Source organism: Manis pentadactyla (assembly GCF_030020395.1).
Source record: "Manis pentadactyla isolate mManPen7 chromosome 15 unlocalized genomic scaffold, mManPen7.hap1 SUPER_15_unloc_1, whole genome shotgun sequence".
Taxonomy (NCBI): domain Eukaryota; kingdom Metazoa; phylum Chordata; class Mammalia; order Pholidota; family Manidae; genus Manis; species Manis pentadactyla.
In genome coordinates this window covers 84,215-107,919 of record NW_026644588.1, presented here as the reverse complement: position 1 = coordinate 107,919, position 23,705 = coordinate 84,215, and the positions used below count along the sequence as shown (strand labels likewise).

The 23,705-nt window shown below is 48.0% G+C and overlaps 1 protein-coding gene and 1 long non-coding RNA gene across 6 annotated transcripts in view; one reads left to right on the top strand and one right to left on the bottom strand.

Moving 5' to 3' along the window:
- Positions 1-404: 404 nt before the first annotated feature.
- Positions 405-10,991, bottom strand: MZF1 (myeloid zinc finger 1). 3 transcript variants are annotated; one of them, XM_036901341.2, is made up of 6 exons: positions 9,859-10,991; positions 8,124-8,559; positions 7,498-7,681; positions 6,734-6,804; positions 6,493-6,613; positions 405-2,102 (listed from the first exon to the last, which is right to left on the bottom strand). In XM_036901341.2, the coding sequence occupies exons 2-6, from the start codon at positions 8,517-8,519 to the stop codon at positions 601-603; spliced, it is 2,274 nt and encodes a 757-aa protein (XP_036757236.2). In that variant the 5' UTR covers positions 8,520-8,559; positions 9,859-10,991; the 3' UTR covers positions 405-600. The 3 variants fall into 3 exon arrangements, with proteins under 3 accessions (XP_036757236.2, XP_036757237.2, XP_036757240.2); XM_036901342.2 differs by having other exon boundaries at positions 10,086-10,991; XM_036901345.2 differs by having other exon boundaries at positions 409-2,039; positions 8,124-10,991.
- LOC130682247 (uncharacterized) overlaps positions 10,317-23,705 on the top strand; it is a 29,530-nt gene continuing 16,141 nt past the window's right edge. The window contains exons 1-2 of one of the 3 annotated variants that reach the window (XR_008995457.1): positions 10,317-10,452; positions 22,125-22,258. This is a non-coding gene — a long non-coding RNA (uncharacterized LOC130682247). Of the gene's footprint in view, positions 10,453-11,112; positions 11,240-11,621; positions 11,759-22,124; positions 22,259-23,705 lie in introns of those variants that run through there. The other 2 variants (XR_008995456.1, XR_008995458.1) reach the window with 2 other exon arrangements.

Genomic DNA, 23,705 nt, shown 5'->3' with positions numbered 1-23,705 from the left:
AGGGGTTCCCCCCATCTTCAGTACCTGATGGTGGTAAGCAGGTGGGAATTGAGGGAAGTCCTGAAATAATCTGGATTTCCAGATAAAACCTTCCAGCTTTTACAACTATAAGAAATGTCCTCGTATGTTTAAAGTTTTACAGACACTCATACCCAGGATGGCCCTGGTGTGCTGGGCACATTTGCTATTTCTGTGTCCACCGATCTTGGCTGGCTTCGGAGAACTGGGCCACTTCTTGACAGGAAGGTGGCTTGGCCACCTGATGTGTGGGTCAAAGGCATCATGGGCAAATAGTACAGGGATCATGGTACAAGGGGGCACCCCACAGATGGGGGCAGGCACTGCTAGGTGCCAATTCTGCAGGGTGCTGTGGTTGCAGAGTGGTGGATGGGTGGGAGGGGCACAGAGGGACCTGTGCAGGTAGGAAGGCGCTGAGTGGGTGGATACCCGGACCCAGGTTCCATCTGTTTATTGAGCACCACTGTGGGTCAGGTACCGGGCAGACTGCTAATGCCTCACAACAACCCTGTGAGGTAGGTGTTCTGCCCCCACGCCCACACAGAAGACTGGGGTGGACGCAGAGACCGGGTGCAGTGCTGGCTACTCTACAGTGTGGACACGCTGGTGCTGTATGAGCTTGGTGCTCTGGTGGAAGCGGCGGCCACAGTCCTGGCAGGCAAAGGGCTTCTCGCGCCGGTGGGTGCGCAGGTGCTGTGTGAGTGTGGGCCGCTGGCGGAAGGCTTTACCACACTCAGGGCACGTATAGGGCCGCTCACCAGTGTGGATTCTTCGGTGTTGCGTGAGATTGGCATGCTGCCGGAAACTCTGGCCGCACTCGGGGCAAGCGAAAGGCCGCTCGCCGGTGTGGATGCGCTGGTGTTCGGTGAGCCGTGAGACTTGCGTGAAGCCCAGGCCGCACTCGCTACAGCGGTAGGGCTTCTCGCCAGTGTGTGTCCGCTGGTGGCGCGTGAGTTTGAGACGCTGGCTGAAGCGCTGGCCGCACTGGGGGCAGGCAAAGGGCTTCTCGCCCGTGTGCACGCGCAGGTGCTGCGTGAGCGTGGGCCGCTGACGGAAGGCCTTGCCGCACTCGCCGCAGGTGAAGGGCCGCTCGCCTGTGTGGATACGCCGGTGCTGCGTGAGGTTGGAGCGCTGTCGAAAGCTCTGGCCGCACTCAACGCAGGCAAAGGGCCGCTCGCCGCTGTGTACACGCCGGTGCTGCAACAGCACTGAGCGGCGGCCGAAGCGTTCTCCGCACTCCACGCAGCCGAATGATTTATCACCTGTGTGCACCGCCTGGTGTTCCAGCAGTACGGAACGCCGCGCGAAGCTCTCACGACACTCACTGCAAGGGAAGGGGCCTGGGGCCTCTGGCTCGCCAGTAGGAGCTAGGGGCGTAGTGCCAGGGCCTGGGGGGTCTCCATGGATGCGCTGGTGTTGCAGCAGGTTGGAGCGCTGCCGGAAGCTCTGGCCGCACTCGGCGCAGCGAAAGGGCTGCTCTCCGGTGTGCACGCGTCGGTGCTCTTCTAGGCGCGCGCTGCGCACGAAGCCCTGGCCGCAGTCGCTGCACACGAATGGTCGCTCCTCCGTGTGCGTGAGCTGGTGGCGCAACAGGTGTGAGCTGCGGCTGAAGCTGCGGCCGCACTCACCGCACACGAAGGGCCGCTCTCCGGTGTGTATCTTCTGGTGCCTCAGCAGATTGCTGCGTTGGCTGAACACCTTCCCGCACACGTCGCATCGGCCACCTCGCACGGCTCCAGCACCTGTGTTTGGGCGGCCGCGACCGCGGCCCCGGCCCCTGGGGGCACGCCAGCGGTTAGTGGTCAGTACAGAGCCCACGCTGTAGTGGGGATCCTCATCCATAGGTTCCTGGTCACTTCTTGGGTTGCCGGAGAGCAGGAGTGTGTGGGGGACGCTACCTTCATGGGAGGGTGTCAGCCGTTGGCCTGTAAGACTGGCCACACCAAGGTCCCACGGGATATGGAGGTGGGGGCTCACGGTGCCAGGGCCAGCAGCGACGCTGTCTATTTGGAGTGCAAACCCTGCATTGCACAGGAGGATCCACTCATTCATGACAGACAACCATGCCTGGACCCACTCCAGCCCTGGGGAAACAGTGTGAACTAGAAGGACCTGAAACTGACCCATGAGGCAGGCAGAGGTGATGTGGGCAGGGGCAGGAATTCCATCTGTGCAGATTTCCCTAAGGAGGTGACAGTGGATACAACCTTCCATGAGGAGGAAGACTAAGAAGCTGGGGACAAGCTTTCCAGGTCTGACTTAACTTTGCAGAAATCATTTTCCTGGAAGGGCTTTGGGCAAAGGTGGGGCAGGTGGCCCTTGCACTGTCCAGGTGAGTGATGACAGTTTCCACGAATGCAGAGAAGTGGGTGGGTTTGAGGGAGGCTGGAAGCGGAGCAGACAGGAAGCCAATGGAGGGGTGGGGGTGGGGGAGGAGAGGAAGGCAGGGAATGGCCGCCGATACTTTGGTCTGATGTGCCTTGCTTGATGCAATGTCTGAGGGACAAAGACTCACGTGTAGTCCGTGCGGTGCAAGAGTCAGAGGCTCAGTATGCAGGGAAATGTGAACATGCGTACTGTGACATAGGCATGACATATGGGGACTTGGGTGTGCATGCAATCAAATAAGGGTAGGTGTCTATGGAGAAAAGGAGTGGGTGCCACCACGCTGTGAGTGCTCCATCGTTAGATGTCATGTGAGTAAGGAAGTGTAAGCAAGGGCAACTGAGAAACAGACCAGTGGAAGAGGAAGAAGCCCAGAGCAAGCAAAAGAGGGAGTAGCAGGGGCTTCAGTGGGTGACAAAAAAAATCCATAAGCCAGTAAAGAGAAGTCAGATAAATAATACTGAACCAAAGGAAATCACTTGTGCACAGCAAAAACCACCTCAGAGTCAAAAAACGAATGGCAAACTGAGAAACTCAACAGAAGCAAGGGGTAATTAACCTTAAGTAAAGAGCTCTAATGAGTCAACAAGGAAAACCAACAACCAGACAAATGTTCAAAGGATGTGATTAGGAAAGGAAATGTAGCTAATGCTGAAGTCCTGTATGTTCACTACCCTACTAATAAGAAAACTGCAAGGACCCAAGTGTTTGTGTACATTGCTGTTGAGCAAAAATGGGAGGCCAGTGTGGCAAAATACATAAAAAATGGCAAATTTCCCACACTTTGATCCAGTAGTTCCACTTTTAGTGACTTCCCCAAACTTTGTATTCCCCACTGTCCAAAATAACCTACATACTAGGTTTCTCAGATGATTACTGAAAATCAACCCAAAGGAATGTCAGTAGGAGCCTGAGTGGATAAGTAACAGTGTGTCCAAAGCGGGCTCTATGCAGCTGTCCAAAGATGAGGGCCCTAGGTGCTGTGTGTTGAAGTGGAAGATGCACAAAAATATCAGGTGTGTAACAGGGTAAAGATTAAGCATCCATATGACTACTGAAGAAGGGAAGTGAGTATGTATCAGAATTTATGTTTGCTTTTCTCTGCACAAAATCTTTCTGGAAGGACACACAAGAAACTCGTAATGATGCTGTTCGGGATCAGAACTGTGTGTCACAGCAGGGGAGGGCCATTCCACTATATACTCTCTAGTGCCTTTTGGATTTTCTGACATGACAATGCATTAACTATTCAAAATACTCTCATGATGAAAACACTGGCTGCACACATGTTCAGCTGAAGGGCAAGGGGAGCAGCCAGGAGACCTGATGGGGATACTAAGATGGCTGAGGGGAATCAGTGTTTGATGCTGGGAGCTGCAGTTGTCCATGGGGAGTGCAGCCTGAGGACTGAATGGGTCTGCTGAGAAATAACCCTTCACGGGGCCTGCAGTGGTGCTGCTGGTGTGTCTGGAGAAAGGTAAGAGACTGAACTGAAAGAGAACCAGGTCCAAGCTGGAGGGAGTGGTCAGCCACACAGCATAGGCTGAGCCTGGCCGGTTGGCTGAAGACTGAAACAGCAGAAGGGGCATGTGCCAGATTCTCTCTCAGCTCCTATACACAGAAATGAAAGACAGAACCTAAGAACTTTAAAAATACTGTGGGAAGATCCCAAGCAAGAAAGGGCAGTACGTTTTAGGAGCCCAGAGCCTCATGCAGTGAGTTCTAAATCCCCTAAGGCTGTGGAGATCCAGTAACTAAAGCCAGGCTCCATAACTAAGCTAAGGGTTGAGAACATGAGCTGTGTTAGCTCAGTCCACCCAAAGACCTGGCCAGGAATAAGCTGCTTGCTTGGCAAGGCTGCAGAGGTATCTTCACTGGATGTCTTGGGGCCCAGATGATCCTTTACTTCAGGGACTTATGATGGACCCTGGTGCAGTGTCTCACCTGGGATGATGCTTAGGGTGGGTACAAACAAGAAGCTCCCATAGCTGTGAAGGACAGGCTGTCAACAGTGTTACCAGTGGGAGAATTCACATCTGAAGAAACCAAGCTAACTAACCAGTCTGGAGAAGACACTAAAGTATTTTCAAATCCTCAAAGGAGGGATCAGCATCCATAAAACATTATGAAAAAAGAGTAAAAAAGAAAGCATAGCCAATTGGGACATCTGGATAACAGTAGGATCTATTTAAAATTTGTTCCACCGTAAAACAACAGTAAACTGCAATAAAGTTGTGTATTTTTCCCCCAAAGGCATAATATCCATAAAGATGAAGAGGAAACAAACAAATCTCTGATATTTTCTACTCTGTGAGGTCAATGGGCACGTGTTAACTGTGTAGCTTATGGGAGAAACTGAATACTAAGCCAGCAGTGAGGAAAATGGGGAGAAAAAAATCAATGTTTTATCCCAAAGGCAGCTCAAAAAGTTTGGGAGTTGGAGGTACCAAGTACCTCTGGCTGTGCAGGTGAAGGAAGCAGGCTGGGGAGTCGGTTTCAGAAGCAGAAGCTGGGCGGGGCTACTGCATCTAACAGCCTTGGGCTCTGTCTGTACAAAATCCTGAGCAAACTGTGTGCATTGCTGTAGCTCTAGACTCAGTGGATCTGATTCTTGGATCTCTTCTTCGATCCTGGCAAAAGGCTGGGTTGAAGGTGAGAGACCATACTGAGGGAAGTGGAGGGATTAAGTGAAGTCACACTGGGTGCTGACACATCAGGTTCTCTCCCAGGATGCTGGAAAGAGGCTGGAAGTGCCTTGGAGGACTCAGAGGAAAGACCTAAAGATGCTCACATCAAGGGGTGCCTCCAAACAGCCCAGACTGCCCTATGGATCCTTCAGCAGCATTCACTCACACTCCACCCACGTGCTTACATTCTCCCAGAATGGGGCCTTCCTGGGGATGGACCCCCTGCATCCCTTGGAGCCCTGGATTGTCATGGTTGAAAAGCCCCTCACCCACCTGCTCAAAACTGCCAGATTTGTGGTCCTCAGGTCTTACAAATAAGCAGACAACTTGGAGGGAAAAGAGATCACATTAAGGGAAGAAAACTTAAAAAGCAAGTTATCGCTACCCTCAGAGAAATAAGGAAAGACATGACAATTCTAAGAACAATGGGAAGTGGCTATGAAAATTAATGTTTGGGGAGTGAAAACACTTTTGGAAATTAAAACTATACCAGCAGATGTGAAAATCTCAACAGAAGGTATGGAAAATATCATTGAAGAAAATTTCTGGAAAATACAACAGAAAGGAACCAGAAATTGGAGTTAAAGGATAAGAGCATTAGAGGACCTGTCCCAGACAGCAACAGTCAGGTAACTGGCATTCTAGAAACAACAGGTTGGAAGGAAACCAAGATCAGGCCAATTTCCCACACAAAAGGGCTCACCAACAATGGTGATAAAAAAGGACTGAGACTGAGTTAATAAATGAATTATTTGTGTAGCCAAACTTTGTTAGACAAATGAGTTTTAGATAGGTAATGTCTTGGAACTTTATCTTCCACACCAGAATTCATGGAAAGGTCCAGCAGAACAAGGGAGTAAACCAAGAAAAAGAAGAGGTCCAGGGAGCAGGGAGAGAGAGGCAGCAGGGAGCCTGGTGATGGCCCACCAGGGCGGTGTGGCTAAGATGGACAGCAGGGGGCGCCTCTGGCCTGGATGTCCTGGCCTGATCCCCGCAGGGTCCCTCCTACCTGCCCACCCTGTCTGCTAACCTGCTGTCCTTGCAGATGCCAACCCTCCTGTCCTGTCACCCAATCAGTGGGATGCAAACCCAGAATCTGGAAGCCATCCAGGGTGCCAGGGCTAGAAGAGGACATGGGCGTGGGGAACACAGGCCCCATTCTCCAGAGGTTTTACTGTGGTGGACAGCAGCAGTTAGATGGGTTGTGAAGCCAGTGTGGGGGCTTGGCTTTTGAGGGCAGGAGATGCTGAAGCAAGCTGAAAGTTATAGGGGATGGTCAGGGAACGGGGGAGCCTGGGATGCTAGAGTGAAAGGGCTGTCTAAGCACAGCCAGGGAAGGGATGGGTCGGTGTGGTGCTTTCCACGTGGAAGGCCCAGCCCTGCTATGCCCCTTCTTACTTACCTGGAGAGAAGACTCTGCCAGCGTCCTCCTGCCACAGGGCCCCAGAGTGCTCCCTCCATGAGGGCCCCTCAGGCCCAATCTTGCTGTGGGGAGAGGCCTGGTCCAGTGCTATCCCACAGCCCTGAAACAACAGTGGTCACTGCTTGTCTGTGCCCGACTAGGACCAGGGAGGAAACTAACCCACCCCTACCCACAGAGGCTCCCAGGGCAGGGAGGGAGGTCCAGCCTGTGCAGGGCTCACCTGGACCTCTTCAGGCTGGAGAGTGGAAGTGGCCTCCTGGGGCTTGGCTAGAGGTTCAGCATCCTGGAGCTCTGGAGAGAAAGGGTAGGGTCAGGTGGCCCAAGGATGTCCCCAGTCCACTACCCTCCTCAGTGGTATGCAAGATGCTGGGATCCTGGTGGGGTGAGACCTAGGTACAGGCTTGGGTCTGGGCATGGCAGGGTAGCTCTAAGGGCCTAGCTTGGAGTAGAGCAGAGCAGGGCACCTGGAAAGCCAAAGTCTGTGCCCTGCATGTGAGCTCAAGGGCAGTATGGCAGTGAGGGCAGGAGAGGGGTACTGCATACAGGTCCACGCAGGAATGACCGGAATGTGGGTGGTCAGCTCTGACACATGCCTGGGAGAAACACAAGGGCGGAGCATACCTGTCAGTATTTGGGGTTTTGCTTTAGCTATGCCTATACATACTCCAGATTGCTGTCTGCACACTGCCGACTGGCTGTTGTCTCCCAGTGGATCACCCTGGGGAGTGAACCCCACATGCCTTCCATAAACAGAAACCCCAACAGCCCACTCCATGCCAGGTAAGAGCATGGAAACATCAGTGACAGTAAGGCTTGGTGTGTAAAGGGCTGTTATGACCACCGGTTGTGGGGATGTGGGGGCCACCAGTGCATAGGAATGGTTCCATCAAGCAGGTGACTGGCCCACTGGGCTCACACTGTTCTGGCCAGGCCCCTCTGGTCCATCCAATCAGGATGGGCACTGCCTACCTTGCCTGCCCTCACCTGGGTCCTCTGTAATCTCAGGCTCCTCTTTCACCCGAAGGCCCAGCAAGCATTCCTGTGTGGCCTCAGGGGACTTCTCAGGCCCAGGTTCTGGAGTCTGAAGCTTGGTTTGAGGGAGGTGCTGGAAGTCGGAGCGTTCCATCTTCTCTGATAGCACCTCCTGGCCCTGCACCTGGACTGTGACCTGGGGAGGTGCCCCCACCATCAGAGGCCTAGGAGGGGAGCTGGGTTTGTTCAAGCAGGGGGTTCATGGGCATCTACCCCATTCTGGACCCCAGGGGTCCTGACTCACTATATCCTCAAAGGACCCACCTCCCTCAGGTACTAAGCAGGGAGGGAAGGGACCACCTGCAGTTGCTCTCCTGCTGCTGAGGCCTAATACTGCCCAATGTTTTCCTTTCCCTACCCTGCATCCCATCCCGTGATCATTGACTCCTGGTGATAAAAGGATGGGACAGTGAGGCTGGCCCTGGAACTCTGTCTACTATTCCACAGAATCTGTTGGTAAGTGACCACTTCCAAACCACAAGGGACAAGCATCTGGCCAAGCACAGCACCCACCTCCCCGGGTGAGGGAGAGTGGGATATTGTTCCAGCCCCAACCCTGGCTCAGGGGCCCAACTCACCCATCTCCGGGGCCCTCCTGACTCCCGGCGCAGTCCCTCAACCAGGGCAGCAGCCTCCTCAGGGCTGCCTGGCTGCTGTCCCCTTATGCAGGCCTTGATCTCAGGAGGCAGTGCGCCCAGGAACTGCTCCAGCACCAGAAGCTCCAGCATCTGCTCCTTGGAGTGCACTTCGGGCCGCAGCCAGTCCCGGCACAGGGCGCGCAGCTGGGCCAAGGCCTCTTGGGGCCCTGCTGCCTCCTCATAGCGGAAGTGCCGGAAACGCTGGCGTGCAGCCTCTGGGCCGGGATCCCACAGGGCAGCCTCACCCTCCTCCTCAGAGTCTTCCAACTTCACCATGACAGGTTCCCCATCTTCCAGCGGTGTGTGGCCTGGGGAGCCCAGTGCTGTGGGCCTCATCAGAGAGACTGGTCTGGAGCTCCAAGGCCAGTGTTAGCCCCTGGCGGAGGAATGGGATGGGGCTGCTTTGATGAGGAGAAACGGAGAGGCAGCGACTGCTAATTGAATACCTACTCTGTGCTGTATTGTTTCACTCTCAAGTAGACAAAAGATGAGGAAACTGAGGTACAGAGAGATGATCACAGAGATAGTGCCAGGGACCCATGGGGCTGGTAAGCCTTCTATGAGTCACCCACGTCCCTGGCCTCCGTAGCTGTGCCTGAACAGTCTCTGGTAGTCTTTGGAGTCCCCAGCTCCAAATACTGGCTGCTTCGTAGGCACAGAAAGCACCTATTCTCTCTCTTAAATTCTGTCCTCCCTTTACAAGCACCACCTCATTCTTGCCGTGCAGCTATCCCCCTACCAGGTTAACGACACCTACTATAAGACCCACTGGCTGGGCATCAGCACCATTAACTACCTCCCACCCACACCCAGCTCATCATTGCATCACCGCCCCCTCTACCCAGACTCAGACCATTCTCCTTCCGGCTTGGTTACCCAGGGCAGCTTCCCTCTACCTGTCTGTCCCCAAACACCGCCCCAGCCCCCTCTCCACCTGTGCAAGGTCACCTGTGTGGCCTAGCTCCCAGGCAGCATCCTCCCTGCATTCAGCCCCATCCTCTGAACCCAATTTATAACAGCACACAATGCCCCACTGTCTTCACAGCTTCCTGATTTAGGTCGGGCTAGGTGATAGGGGAGCTGCCGGGTGCCTGCACGCCTGATCCCACCTACTTGCTACGTAACCTGGGCAGGTCGCTGTCCCTCTGTGAATCTCGGTTTCCTCATTTGCAAATGGAGAATCCACCCTCCCCCGTTTGTGCTGCTCCTTCAGCAGCTGTGGGTAAGGCACCGGATTTGTGAAGGAATTTGAGTTTATTAACGGGGTGAATTCGATTTTGAGGGCCGCCTGATCCTCTAAGTCAAACCTCCGTTCCTCAAGATTCCAGGTCAATCTGAAACACTGGGAGAGAGTTGGGCATCGCCAAGGCTGCCGGTCCCTGTGGAGGTTTCTGAACTACATTCACCACAAGTCTTGGCGGGCAAATTCCACTTTAGGGAGCCTGGCAGGTCCTGGAACCGCTATGGCAACTAGGCGGGGCCTCCAGAGGCTGCCGCCGTGGCAAGGGTCAGTGACTGACAAGGTTTGCGCGACAGCTTCAGGCCCGTCTGCAGGGAGGGCAAATGTCCCGGCCCCGTGCTCCCGGTCCCACCGGGCAGCCGGAATCTACAAGTGGGCAGTGGCCGCCCCGGGTCCCGCCTGGGCCTTCCGAGTTTAGAAGACCCCCGCCCTCACCTCCGCGTACAGCGGGCCGCTCCGCGCTCCTGAGCATGCGCACTCGCAGCTACCCCTCCCCGGCCGAGCTATGTCTCCCAGAATGCTCCACGCTCCAGCCCGAGCAGCTGTTTGCCCTTCCCCCACCCTCACTTCAGTTTCCACCCCGTCTCCCTTGTTTCCCAGGGAAGCGTTCGCAGCGATCAGGTCACACTCCCCAACGCCTCTTCGCGCGCCTCCCGCCTCACATCCAGGTATCCAGGCCCCGTCGGCGTGAGCAAGCTTTTCAGAGAGGCAACGCACAGGAGCACCGCCTTCCCAACAGCGCACCTCCCCCCACCACGTTTCCCCCAATTCTCTACAGGCCTTCCCAGGATTAGCAGGGTTTTACACCAATCACTGCCCTCGTTAGGATTAGGTCAGCCCGCATCTCCCTGGCAACCCCCTGCGGGGATTGCGGGGCACCTCCTCCATCTCCCGCCCGCTCGGCAAAATGTAGAGGCTCAGCCCGGTGCTTTCTGGAAGGTGTAGTCAGACAGGTAGTCCGTGCTCGCCGGCGCAGCGCGAAGACCGGGCTTTGTCCCCGCGGCGGTAGGCGGGCTCGGCGTCTCTAAGGTAACCCGCTGGGCGGACTCGGAGACATGTGGGGGGCAGAGAGAGAGAGGTGAGGGGAGGCAGTGAAAGGGAACAGACACAGAGACAGAGAAACGGGTAGGAAAGAAAGACATCTCAGAGACCTTGAGAATGTGATAAGCCAGCGGATCAAAGAGTCAGGGCCGGAGAGACAGGTGTGCCAGAACAGTTAGCCAGAGGGAGGGAGATCAGGAAGGGACGGAGATGGGGAATAGATTTACAGAGATAAGAAGTGCATTGACATGCAAGGGACAGGCAAGATGGAAAAGTACGGAGGCAAGAGGGGAGAAAGGGACAGAAAGTAGACATACAGTAAGATAGACTGCGAGTTTTCAAAGACTCAGAGAAGGGTGACAGACAACAAGAAGACAGAGTTGGAGGGAGGCTTGTTAGGAAAACTTATCCAAACCTCGGCAGTAGGACAAAAAAAGATAACTGGGTGTCCACTCTGAGTTCTTTAGCGTCAGTTCTACCGAGGCCGCTTCAGATCGTCTGACTCCCTAAACTAAGTAACTCTTTTTGACTTACGTAACTTTTGATCAGACTCCAAGCACTGTGAAGTTAGATGCTAACTTGCAAAAAGGTTGACAGATTGCGAATGCTTGTGGTTAGGGTTGTAGGACACGAAGACGCCCTGGCCCACCCACTGCCCTATAGGGATGTAGTTCGACTTTGCGCTTTTGTGTTCGTTCTTTCACCCTGTTGTTCCTTCTCATCTTCATGGAATCACCTGTGTTATCCTGCGTGGTTCCTGCGGTTCCTCCGTGAGGTAAATAAATTTTTGACATGTGCTTATAGAGTTCGCTTTAAACTTTTTTGAAAATTGTATTTTGATAGTCTGAAAGGAACCGTTTTCCGGAATGGGGGACGGACAGGGAGAAGGAAAACAGATCAGAAAGGGAAGGAGGCAGTGATGATGAAGGAAAGACAGAGACAGGAAATAGGAGCTTGGAAAGACACTAGTGGAAAATTAAGCGTAGAAAAAACTAGCCTTAGACAGAGACAGTTTCGGGCGGCTGCGTCCGAACCGCGCAGAAAGGCCTCGCAGCTTAACTACATTCCGCGGCCGCCCCGGGAACGCCGGGCTCAGGGCCTAGAGCGCCGTCCGGGGTGGGATCCTCGCGACCTCCTCCAATCCCCGCGGTCGCCGGCGACCTTCCGCCTCTGCCGACAAGATGGAAGCTGGGCTGGGTCGCGTCCGGGAACCGGCGCTGTGAGGCAGGACATGGGGAGGGGCACAGAACCCCGCAGCCCTGCTGAAGCAGCCGGCCTGTGTCTCGGTCTGTAGGTGAGGAAGGGCCGTAGCGGAGGGCCCCGGGGACGGGGGCTGGCGCGGCCTTTCACTCGATTGTGACCCGGGGGCAGGGAGGTGAGTGGCCGCTGCGCGCAGCACGGAACGCGCACAAACGAGCCAATCGGAGCCTTGGGCGGCCCCGAGGCCGCCTGGGAAATGTAGTCTCAAGGATGAGCCCTGCTGCCGCGCAGACTTGGGCGGCTGTCCTGTGGGCTTGGGGACTTCCTTTCCAGAGTGGGAGGGACGGAGTGAATAAATGTATGGGTGAATTAACTTACAGTCGTGTTGATGCCGGGGTTCTTGTTGAACTTAGCAAACAGTCAAGGTAGGAGAGCCAGGGAGGCTTTTATTGAGAGATACAGTGAGAGGACAGATAGAGCTCCTGGCTCGCGCCAGGAGGGGACAGGAGAACCCGGAGTGGTGCGTTGTCTAGGGGGTTTTATAGGCAGATGAGGATTTTTCGAGAACATGAAAAAAAAGCTTAGGGGTGTGGACTTGTTAAGTGGTCCTAGGATATTTACAATTAACTTGATAAAGTAACCTCCTGCTCTGTTGATTTCTCCCCGAGATACCAGCATCTTGGTCTGGGGACATATGAAACAAGGCCACCTGTTCAGCCCCCAACGTGGGCTGAGGCATTGTTTGCTAAAGAGTAAGTTAAGCGCAGTCTTATCTTTAACGTGGAATCTTTCTTGCCTTTTACAGTGTTTTGGCTGGGATTGCATGCTAAATTAGTTTGGCCAGTTTGCAAAATAACTACATCAGATCTGAAGGAGGAAAGACAGCACATAGGCCTGGGCCTTATAGCATGTTAAAGTGAACACATTATTATAAATGATTAGCATAATAAAAACATGTGCTACTCTTCATTTGGGGAATATTAACTGATCTCACTGAAGAAAGACTCTAGAGCTGAATGTTTAACACAGAGGTTTGGTAGGGGTTTTCTTTGCATGTAGTTACATTGCTCTGACTGCAAATATCCTGCCTTGCATTTTCAGGAGGCCCTCACCCTACTCTGTCTAAGCCCATGGTCCCTGTCTCAGTGGGTGAGCAAGCGAAGGAAGGAGGATGTCGGAGAAGGGAAGATGGCTATGTTGGGAAGGAACTCCAGAGTATCAGGGAAGTCAGATAAACTGAAAGTTAAACCAAAGGAAGCAAAGGCAAGCAAGTTTATTAGGCTCTGTAATAGAGTGCCCTCCCCCACCTCCACCACTCACATGTCAGAAGGCCCTGAATGCTTACTGTGAGACTTTTTAATGGGGTTTTTGCCAGGGCAGAGAAGTTCTTGATTAACAATTCTTTGGCCTTGGAGGTCTGATCTGGTTGGACGATTGAAGACATAGGCTGTGCTCTGATTTTTCATGGGGGGAATTTTTTGTCATTTGGGGAGTGCCTGTCCTTTGTCCTCTGCTGTTTCTTATCTAGGAATGCCTGTTTCTCTTGGCCTGTGGCTTCATTTAATTAACTCTCTAAGTCATTTCTGGCTCACTGGCTTTGTCTGATTTAACTCCCATAGTTATTCTTGGTGGACTCCAATTTCTTTCCGCCCCATTCATGTCTGTCTTTATGACTAATGGGTTTGTGAGTGGTTTGGAATGCAGGGCCTTCCAGGCAAGAGTCTTTTCCATGCCCACCTTTCCTTTCCTTTCCTTGCCTTCCAGGTTTGAGGGCCCTGTGGGCTGTGCCTTTTTGTTTCAATGCAGGTGTAGCCCATGGGTCCCTGAAGGTAGTCATCTTAGATGCTATAGCCACTCCAAAAACACAGACCCTTCAGGCATTTGGCAATGTTTTTCACATGCACTCTTTCAAAATAACTGTTGTTTTGATCAGGTGCTACTTTGACATGGTTTAAAGTGCAAAAGGGACAAGGTGAGAAGTTTTCCTCCCACCACTAGACTTCATTTAATAATTTAGTCAGTCAACTACTGGATGCCCGCAAAGTCCCAGGCACTATTCCCGGGCCTGGGGACACAACAGAGAGCTCAGCAGACACAGCTCTTGTCCTCAGGCAGTGTGTGACAGATACACAATAAAATATAAGCAAGGAGGGTCTTGCTGATCAGGCTATATTTGAACAGAGACCTGCAGAAGGAGAGTGATTGCAAATAACAGGGAAGAGCCCCAGCTGTAGGCCAAAGGAACCAAGGGAGAAAGGCCCAGTGTCAGGAGCACCCTTAGTCTTCTCTGAGGATGTGAACAGGAGTTAGCAAAGGAGAGAAGGAGGCTTTGAGGCCCTTAACAAAGCTGATGAGGGCTGTGGCTTTTACTCAGAGAGGTGGAAGTCATGGGAGGGCTCTGAGCAGAGGGGGAATAGGATGTTAGTTCTTACTGAATCATTTTGGCTGCTATGTAGATAATCACCTTTCCTCCTCAATCCCCAGTTAATCCACAGTGGTGGCACAATTTAGGGAGGTTCCCTTCTGTGTCAGTTTCCTCCTCTGAAACATATTATTAAAAACTCAGTGGTTTAAAATACACAAAGTTAATATATTAGAGTCCTAGAGATCAGAAATCTGAAAAGGGTCTCACTGAGCTAAAATCAAGGTATTGGCAGGCTTAGGTCTTTCTGGAGGCTCTAGGCCTCAGTAGTCACATTGTCTTCTTCAGAGTGAAATCTGCTTCCTTTTACAAGGATCCCTCTGATTACCTTTAGGGCCCACTTGGATAACCCAGGATAATCTTCCCATCTCAATCTTCCCATTCATTCAGTCACACCTCCAATGTCCCTTTTGCTGTGTAAGGTAATTTGTTCATAGGGTGCTGGGATTAGAATGTGGACGTCTTTAGGAGGTTGTTCATTATTCAGCCTCCTGCATTGACGTTAGATGTCTTTGCGTGAGAACATAGAGCTGGGCAGCTGATCTGCTCATCAGTGTCTCGGAAGTGGGTCAGAGTTTCTAGTCTCTTTTGGTTAGAGGAGTTTGCCTGCAGAAGAGAGCAATCTTCCAGCAGATATTGCTTTTGATCTCATAAACTAAAACTAAGGGATGTGCATTTCTAGTTTCAAAAAATGCTTGGTATTGAATGTGCAGTGTTTATGGCGTTAGGTAGAGAAGGGATGGCGCATGCCTCTGATGGCTGGGGGCTTTGTGTCAGAGCATGGGAAGGCCAGGCCCGGGTCTCCCACATGCTCATACATTTATGCCCATGTGTCCCTCTCTTACAGGCAGAGGCCAAGAGGCTGCTATGATGGGGACAGCAGTAGCTACTGTGGACAGGAGGGAGAGAGCTTGAGGTGGATGGCTCGGGGAGGCTTAAGGAAGACACTTTCCCACCCACAATTTTTGGGGAAGGCACCCCTTGGTGTGTTTGACCTCTGCCCCTGTGCCAAGCGGGACTTGCATGCGAATTTGGAGGTGCTTCTGAGGTTTGAGGAGGGTGAGAAGCTGATGCAGATTGCCTGGGCCCTGGGGCTGGCCACCTCCACTGTTGCCTCAGTCCGTGTCAACAAGGACAAGATCCATGCCAGTTCTCAGGCAGTCACACCTGTGAGTGTCAGGCAGCTCACCTGCTGCAGGGGTGTGGTGATGGGCCTTACTGAGCACCTGCTGAGCCCGCGAATTGAGGAGCAGAAGTGGCAGAACCCGCCTCTCAGCATGCTGCTCATCCAGGACAGGGCGCGCAGGCTTTTTGCACAGCTGCAGCATGAGCAGGGTGATGGCTGAGACCTTCGGGGCCAGCAACGGCTGGTAGAAACCCTGAAGGACAGAGCTCTGCAGCTATCCTGAGTGATTTCAGGCTTGGGCCTGACGTCTGGTGAGCCCTGCCTCATGATGGTTTGTTCCTGGAGAGCAGATACTGCCACTTCTCCCTCATGGTTCTCATATCTCATGCCCTGTGGTCTTTTTTCTTTTAATTTTGGTATCATTAATCTGCAATTACATGAAGAACACTGTCTACCAGGCTCCCCCCTCACCAAGTCCCCCCCACGTACCCCACTACAGTCACTGTCCATCAGCGTAGCAAGATGTTGTATAATCACCACCTGTCTTCTCTGTGTTGCACAGCCCTCCCCGTACCCCCCCAACACTATACATGCTAATTGTAATGCCCCCTTTCCTTTTCCCCACCCTTATCCCTCCCTTCCCACCCATCCTCCCCAGTCCCTTTCCCTTTGGTAACTGTTAGTCCATTCTTGGGTTCTGTGATGCTGCTACTGTTTTATTCCTTCAGTTTTTCTTTGTTCTTATACTCCACAAATGAGGGAAATCATTTGGTACTTGTCTTTCTCCACCTGGCTTATTTCACTGAGCATAATACCCTCTAGCTCCATCCATGTTGTTGCAAATGGTAGGATCTGCTTTTTCCTTATGGCTGAGTAATATTCCATTGTGTGTATGTACCACATCTTCTTTATCCATTCATCTACTGATGGACACTTAGGTTGCTTCCATTTCTTGGCTATTGTAAATAGTGCTGCGATAAACATAGGGGTGCACTGTCTTTTTCAAACTGGGCTGCTACATTCTTAGGGTAAATTCCTAGAAGTGGAATTCTTGGGTCAAATGGTATTTCTATTTTGAGCTTTTTGAGGAACCTCCATACTGCTTTCCACAATGGTTGAACTAATTTACATTCTCACCAGCAGTGTAGGAGGGCTCCCCTTTCTCCACAACCTGGCCAACATTTGTTGTTGTTTGTCTTTTGGATCCTTACTGGTGTGAGGTGATAGCTCATTGTGGTTTTAATTTGCATTTCTCTGATGACAAGTGATTTGGAGCATCTTTTCATGTGTCTGTTGGCCATCTGAATTTCTTCTTTAGAGAACTGTCTGTTCAGCTCCTCTGCCCATTTTTTAATTGAATTATTTGCTTTTTGTTTGTTGAGGTGCGTGAGCTCTTTATATATTTTGGATGTCAACCCTTTATCAGATATGTCATTTATGAATATATTCTCCCATACTGTAGGATACCTTTTTGTTCTATTGATGGTGTCCTTTGATGTACAGAAGCTTTTCAGCTTGATATAGTCCCACTTGTTCATTTTTGCTTTTGTTTCCCTTGCCCAGGGAGATATGTTCAGGAAGAGGTCACTCATGTTTATGTCTAAGAGATTTTTGCCTATGTTTTTTTCTAAGAGTTTTATGGTTTCATGACTTACATTCAGGTCTTTGATCCATTTCGAATTCACTTTTGTGTATGGGCTTAGACAGTGATCCAGTTTCATTCTCTTACATGTAGCTGTCCAGTTTTGCCAGCACCATCTGTTGAAGAGACTGTCATTTCCCCATTGTATGTCCATGGCTCCTTCATCTTATATTAATTGACCATATATGTTTGGGTTAATGTTTGGAGTCTCTATTCTGTTCTATTGGCCTGTGGCTCTGTTCTTGTGCCAGTACCAAATTGTCTTGATTACTGTGGCTTTGTAGTAGAGCTTGAAGTTAGGGAGTGAGATCCCCCCTACTTTATTCTTCCTTCTCAGGATTGCTTTGGCTATTCGGGGTCTTTAGTGGTTCCATACGAATTTTTGAACTATCTGTTCCAGTTCATTGAAGAATGCTGTTGGTAATTTGATAGGGACTGCATCAAATCTGTATATTGTTTTGGGCACGATGGCCATTTTGACGATATTAATTCTTCCTAGCCAGGAGCATGGGATGAGTTTCCATTTGTTAGTGACCTCTTTAATTTCTTTTAAGAGTGTCTTATAGTTTTCAGGGTATAGGTCTTTCACTTCCTTGGTTAGGTTTATTCCTAGGTATTTTATTCTTTTTGATGCAATTGTGAATGGAATTGTTTTCCTGATTTCTCTTTCTGCTAGTTCATTGTTAGTGTATAGGAAAGCCACAGATTTCTGCATATTGATTTTGTATCCTGCAACTTTGCTGTATTGTGTTATCAGTTCTTGTAGTTTTGGGGTGGAGTCTTTAGGGTTTTTCATGTACAGTATCATGTCATCTGCAAATAGTGACAGTTTAACTTCTTCTTTACCAATCTGGATTCCTTGTATTTCTTTGTTTTGTCTAATTGCCATGGCTAGGACCTCCAGTACTATGTTGAATAACAGTGGGAAGAGTGGGCATCCCTGTCTTGTTCCCGATCTCAGAGGAAAAGCTTTCAGCTTCTCTCTGTTCAGTATGATGTTGGCTGTGGGTTTATCATACATGGCCTTTATTATGTAGAGGTACTTGTCCGGTATACCCATTTTGTCAGCATCTGTGGAGATGATCCATGTGGTTTTTGTCTTTCTTTTTGTTTATGTGGTGGATGATGTTGATGGATTTTCGAATGTTGTACCATCCTTGCATCCCTGGGATGAATCCCACTTGGTCATGGTGTATGATCCTTTTGATATATTTTTGAATTCGGTTTGCTAATATTTTGTTGAGTATTTTTGCATCTATGTTCATCAGGGCTATTGGTCTGTAATTTTCTTTTTTGGTGGGGTCTTTGCCTGGTTTTGGTATTAGGGTGATGTTGGCTTCATAGAATGAGTTTGGGAGTTATTCCCTCCTCTTCTATTTTTTGGAAAACTTCAAGGAGAATGGGTATTATGTCTTCTCTGTGTGTCTGATAACCGAGGTAAATCCATCTGGCCCGGGGGTTTTGTTCCTGGGTAGTTTTTTGATTACCGCTTCAATTTCTTTGCTCATAATTGCTTTGTTTAGATTTTCTGTTTCTTCCTTGGTCAGTCTTGGAAGGTTGTATTTTTCTAGGAAGTTGTACATTTCAGATATGTTCTTCCTTACAGTAAGTTGCCTTTTCATTTTGTTGATGTTGTCCTTTACAGAAACTTTTTAGATCGATGAAGCCCCTTTTGTTTAATCTTTCTTTTGTTTCTCTTGCTTGGGGAGATGTGTCCAGAAAAAATTTACTGTTGCTAATTTTCAAGAGATTCAAGCCCATCTTTTCTTTCAAAAGTTTTGTGCTTTCATGCCTTTAGGTATTTAATCCATTTTGAATTAAGTTTTGTGCATGATGTTAGACAGTGATGTGACACCATTCTCCTGCGTGTAGCTGTGTGGTTTTCCCAGCACCATTTACTGAAGAGACTGTCTTTTCCCCATTGTATGTTCTTGCCTCTTTTGTCATGTTTTAATTGACCATATACGTGTGGGTTTATTTCTTAGTTATCTGTTCTGTTCCATTGATTCATATATTTGTTCTTGTGTCAGTACCATACTGTTTAATTCACTGCAGCTTTGTAGTATAGTTCTTTACCCCCAGCATTGTTCTTCATTGTCAAGATTTCTTTGGCTCTTCAGGGTCTTTTGAGGTTACATACAAATTTTAGGATTCTTTGCTCTAGTTGAGTGAAAAATGCCATTGGTTTTTTGATAGGGATTGCATTGAATCTATAGGTTGCTTTGGATAATATGACCATTTAACAATATTCATTCATCCTATCCAGGAGCACGGGATAGTTTTCCACTTATTTGTGTCTTCCTCAATTTCTCTCATCAGTGTCTTAGAGGTTTGAGAGTACAGGTCTTTATCTGCCTTGGTTGAATTTTATTCCCAGTGATTTTGTTCTTTTTGAGGCAATCATAAATGGGATTCTTTCTTAAATCTCTTTCTGTTAGTTCATTTTTATGTGTAAATGCTGCAGGTTTTTGTGCATTGGTTTTGTTTGCTGTGACCTTTACTGTGACATTTATTAATTCAAGTAGTTTTTTTGATGCTGTTTTTAGGGTTTTCTCTATACAGTATCATGTAACCTGTAAATAGGGGAAATTTGACTTCTTCCTTACCAACTTGGATGCTTTCTACTTGTCTGTTTGCCTTGGCTAGGACTTTCAGGACTATGTTTAATAAAAGTGGTGACAGTGGGCATCCTTCTCTTGTTCCTGACCTTAGAGGAAAAGCTTTCAGCTTTTTGTTATTCAGTGTGATGGCAGCTGTGAATTTGTCATATATGGCCTTTGTTATGTTGATGTATGTTCCCTCTATACACACTTTGTTGAGTTTTTAACATAAAATCATGTTGGGTTTTGTGATCCTTTTTAGTACCTATTGTGATGATGATAGTTTTTATCCTTCCTTTTGTTAATGGGGTGTGTCACATTGATTTGCAGATATTTCACCATCTTTGCATCCCTGGAATAAATCCTACTTGTTCTTGGTTAATGAGTCTTGTCATGTATTTTTTAATTCAATTTGCTGATAGTTTTTTTGAGGATTTTCACAAATGTGTTCATCAAGGATGGTGGTGTCTTAGTGTTCCTTTTTTGTACTGTTTTTGTTGGATTTGGCATTGGGGTGATGCTGAAGTAATAAAATGGTGTGAAGTTTTCCTTCCTTTTCAAGGTTTAGAAGTAGCTTGAGAAAGGTAAATATTAACTGTACTTTAAATGTTTGGTGGAAGTAATTTTGAAACCATCTGGTCCTTAACTTTGTAAGGAGTGTTTTTTTGATTATCAGTGCAGTTCATCACTGTCAGTCTGTCAGTGGAGATTTTCTATTTCTTCTGGTTTAGTTTTGGAATATTGTGCATTTCTAGGAGCTTACCTTTTCTCCTATGTTTCCCAATTTGATGGCATGATGTTTTTTATAACAGCCTCTTGCAGTCCTTTGTGTTTCTGTGGTGTCAGTTGTCACTTCTCTTTCATTTCTGACTTGAGTTGTCTGTGTTCATTTACACATGGCCATCCTTTACCTTGTCTCCATTTGTCGATGGTGGTGAACTCTAAATAAGACAATGGAAGAATAAAGTCTAAAGGCCCTGTTTTGTGTATGGAAGTGCTTTCATTTCTTTGGCCAGGTTTAAGTTTCTGTAATTTGTTGGGTCCAGTTGTGAACTCTCTGTTCTATTTCATTTATTTGTGTGTATTCATTTATGTATTTTATTAATCAGGAGAAAGAAGTGCAATTTATAGTGTGGCTTGACATTTAAATCAGAAGTTTCATCTAAACACACCTGCCCAATAGAAGGGTGAATGACCTGTGGAAACCTCTGGTAGGTCTTTCTTCTAGACATCAACATCAAGGCAGCTGGGTTTTTTAAATGGAGGGTGTCAAGCACACATTTGGTTTTGACTGGTAAAGCAAATGATTAGAACTAGTTGAGTTTTAGGTGTTTGAAAATATTCAGGCTAATGAAGACAGGTTTACAGATCAGGGTAATACTGTAGAATGGAAATACAGTTTGTTCACTTAATCTAGTGCCGTTTTATAACTGTCTAATATGTAAGTTGCTTGCCTCCTGAAATTGGAGTAATATGCTTGGCAAGTCTGTTATCCACTTGCAGCCAGGAGGATCCTTGTTGTTGGAGCACAGATAACAAACAGGGCAACTAATAAGACGTGTTCTGTTATTTTTTTTTCTAGAAGTTTGGTAGTTTGATGATTTTTTAATAGCAAGGCAAAATCAAATTTCTCAGTCATCTTCTGGATCCATTAGGATGCTGTTGCTGCTTTGGGCAATTACCATGAAGTCTCAATCAAGGGCTATCAAGTTCTGTTCTTCATTGTTTTCTATCAGGGCAGAGAAGGTGTCAGTGCTTTTGTGGTTAGGAGACTTGTTGTTTTGGGTCACTCTGATGCTGGGGTTCTTGTTCACAAAGCCGAAGAATGAGCTTCATAAACACTCAAGGTAGGAGAGCAAGGTATAGGCTTTTATTTAGAGATAAAGCGAAAGGACAGAGCTCCTGGCTCACACCAGGAGGGGACAAGAGAGTCCCTGTGTATATTCATTTTAAATACTATGCTCCTTAAATTATTGTAGCTGTGCAATCAAGCTGGAAATTTTAACGTTTGAGTTCAACTTTTTCTTTATCATTGTATAGATGAACAGGTATTCAAATGAGTTGTCAATTCCTGCAAGATAGTGTGTGTGGTAAGGTTATTGTTGGGTTTACTTGGGGTCTCTAAGTCAATTTGAGGAAAATGGACATGTTAGTAATGGAATTTTGATCATGGACAATATATCTCAGTTGTTTTGTTTTTTCTTTCATTGCTGTCAGAAATATTTCACGTTATTCCCCAGAGATCTACAAGTATTTTGTTGCATTTATATTTGAGCATTTGTATTTTTGCATTTTTAATTTTTTGGTGGATATAAGTGATATTGTTTCTTACCTATTCCAATCATATGTTAATGGTTGACTGAAAATCAGAAATTTTTATGTTCACTTTGAACTTAAGTTTATGGTATATGTGTAATATCCCATCTGGGCACAGAACGATGGGCTCCATTTCTGTTTGAACTTAACCATATATTTTCACTGAATAATCCATATATTGAATTTGAGCCCTTTACCAGGATTTCTAAGAAGGGGCCCAACCATCAGCAGTGACTATGTTTGAGCTATGGGATGCCTGAACCTGCCTTTTGTGGCATGCATTGAGCACGTGTGCTCCCTCTATGCACTCTGGTACCTTTGCTAGAGTGAAGACTTGAGCTTTTGTATCTGCAGGACCCAGGAGTCTGGGCTGCAACTTTGGGATGACTTGGAGCCCAGTCCACCAGGAGGAAAATGCTACCCGTGCGGGGTCCTGACACCTGCAGAGGGGGCTTTGCCATGATTTCTTCTGGATGTTTCTATAAGGAGTGAGTACAGAACCTCCCATTTTCTATCATATTCCTAAATGCTTTCTTTACTAAATTCTCATATAGTATTGTAACATTTTTTTAAATGTGTGTTGTATAAAATTTCTCAGAAAGGTAAATAGGGCTGGTGTTATCTATACAATAAAAGTATTATGAAAGACCAGAATTAGATTATATAATAGCTCCAGGGTCTGGGGCATAGTGTGTGCCCAGAAAGAATAATATTTTGTGAATTTAAAATGCTTTATGGAAGCAGATCAAGTGAGGAATGAGCCAGCTCTTAGAGTTTTGTGCCCTTCTGTGAATCATCTTTAAAGATCTTTCCCTGTAATAATTAATGTGCAGTGTTCCTCATTCACTGAGGGTTTCTAAACATTAACTTTATATTATTCTGTATCATTTTGATTCAGGATTGTTTCTTTAGAGCAATCCCAATTCAGCATCATATTCACAGTCATAAAATTCATATCAAGAAATGGGACCAGCCAGTCTTCCCTGCAACCTGAGGCAAAGAGAAAAAAAGTCACACCCTAATAAGTCCCTTCACTCACCTGTATTGTTACTTCTCCAACATTAAAGTAATTGAGATCCACTGAAAAGTGGAAGTTTAAGTACATTAAAATTCAGAATATTATTTTGAGTTCTATTTTATTGATGCCAAACCAGAACTTAGTACGCTTCAATATTCCTAGCTTTCGAAAAGCTAACTTATCAATATGTTAATATCCCCTGTAGCTTGTCATTTTCAAATGGGATTATCATTGTGCTTGATGATTTCTCCTGAGTTAGTGTTGAACATAATTTTAAAAAATTATCTTCATCCACTAATATGTTCTTTGCCAGACCTCTGTGTGAATGCATTTGTTAAAAAATACATAAATGAACCAAGGGAACATCTAACTGTTTTGATAAACGATTAGAGTGAGCAATTTTCATGGATCAGGTTTAGAAGATCAAAGTATGATGATGCCTTTTCTCTTCATGCCACCTACTGCATGCTGCTTAAAACCATTTAAGGTGAAGTTGTTACCAAATGAAACAAACCTGTTTCCACTCAGCCAACATACAGCAAAGCCAAACACTGACATGAGCAGTGAAACCAAACCCTGACATTGAGATGTGGTGAAAGAAGGTGGGTGTTCCCCAAGCAAGGAGAATGGATAGCTAAGGCTTAAAGCCCTGCACTCACACCTTATAAGCAAGGGCTTTTAAAGGTTATGGGAAAGGGTTGCAGGATGTGTGATGAGCTTGTGGCATTGTTCTGATGGGTCCATGGTGAGGTGACAGGGGACTGTTTCAGGAGTGTTAGCTGTCAGCGTTCTGACTCCACTGAGGCTGGAGTCCATATGCTCATTGTCAGGAGGTGGCATGTCTGGTGGGGCCTAAATTCCTGCAAAACAAGTCAAGGATACATGAGTCAAGAGTCTGTCTGTGGCCTTGAGGGGGA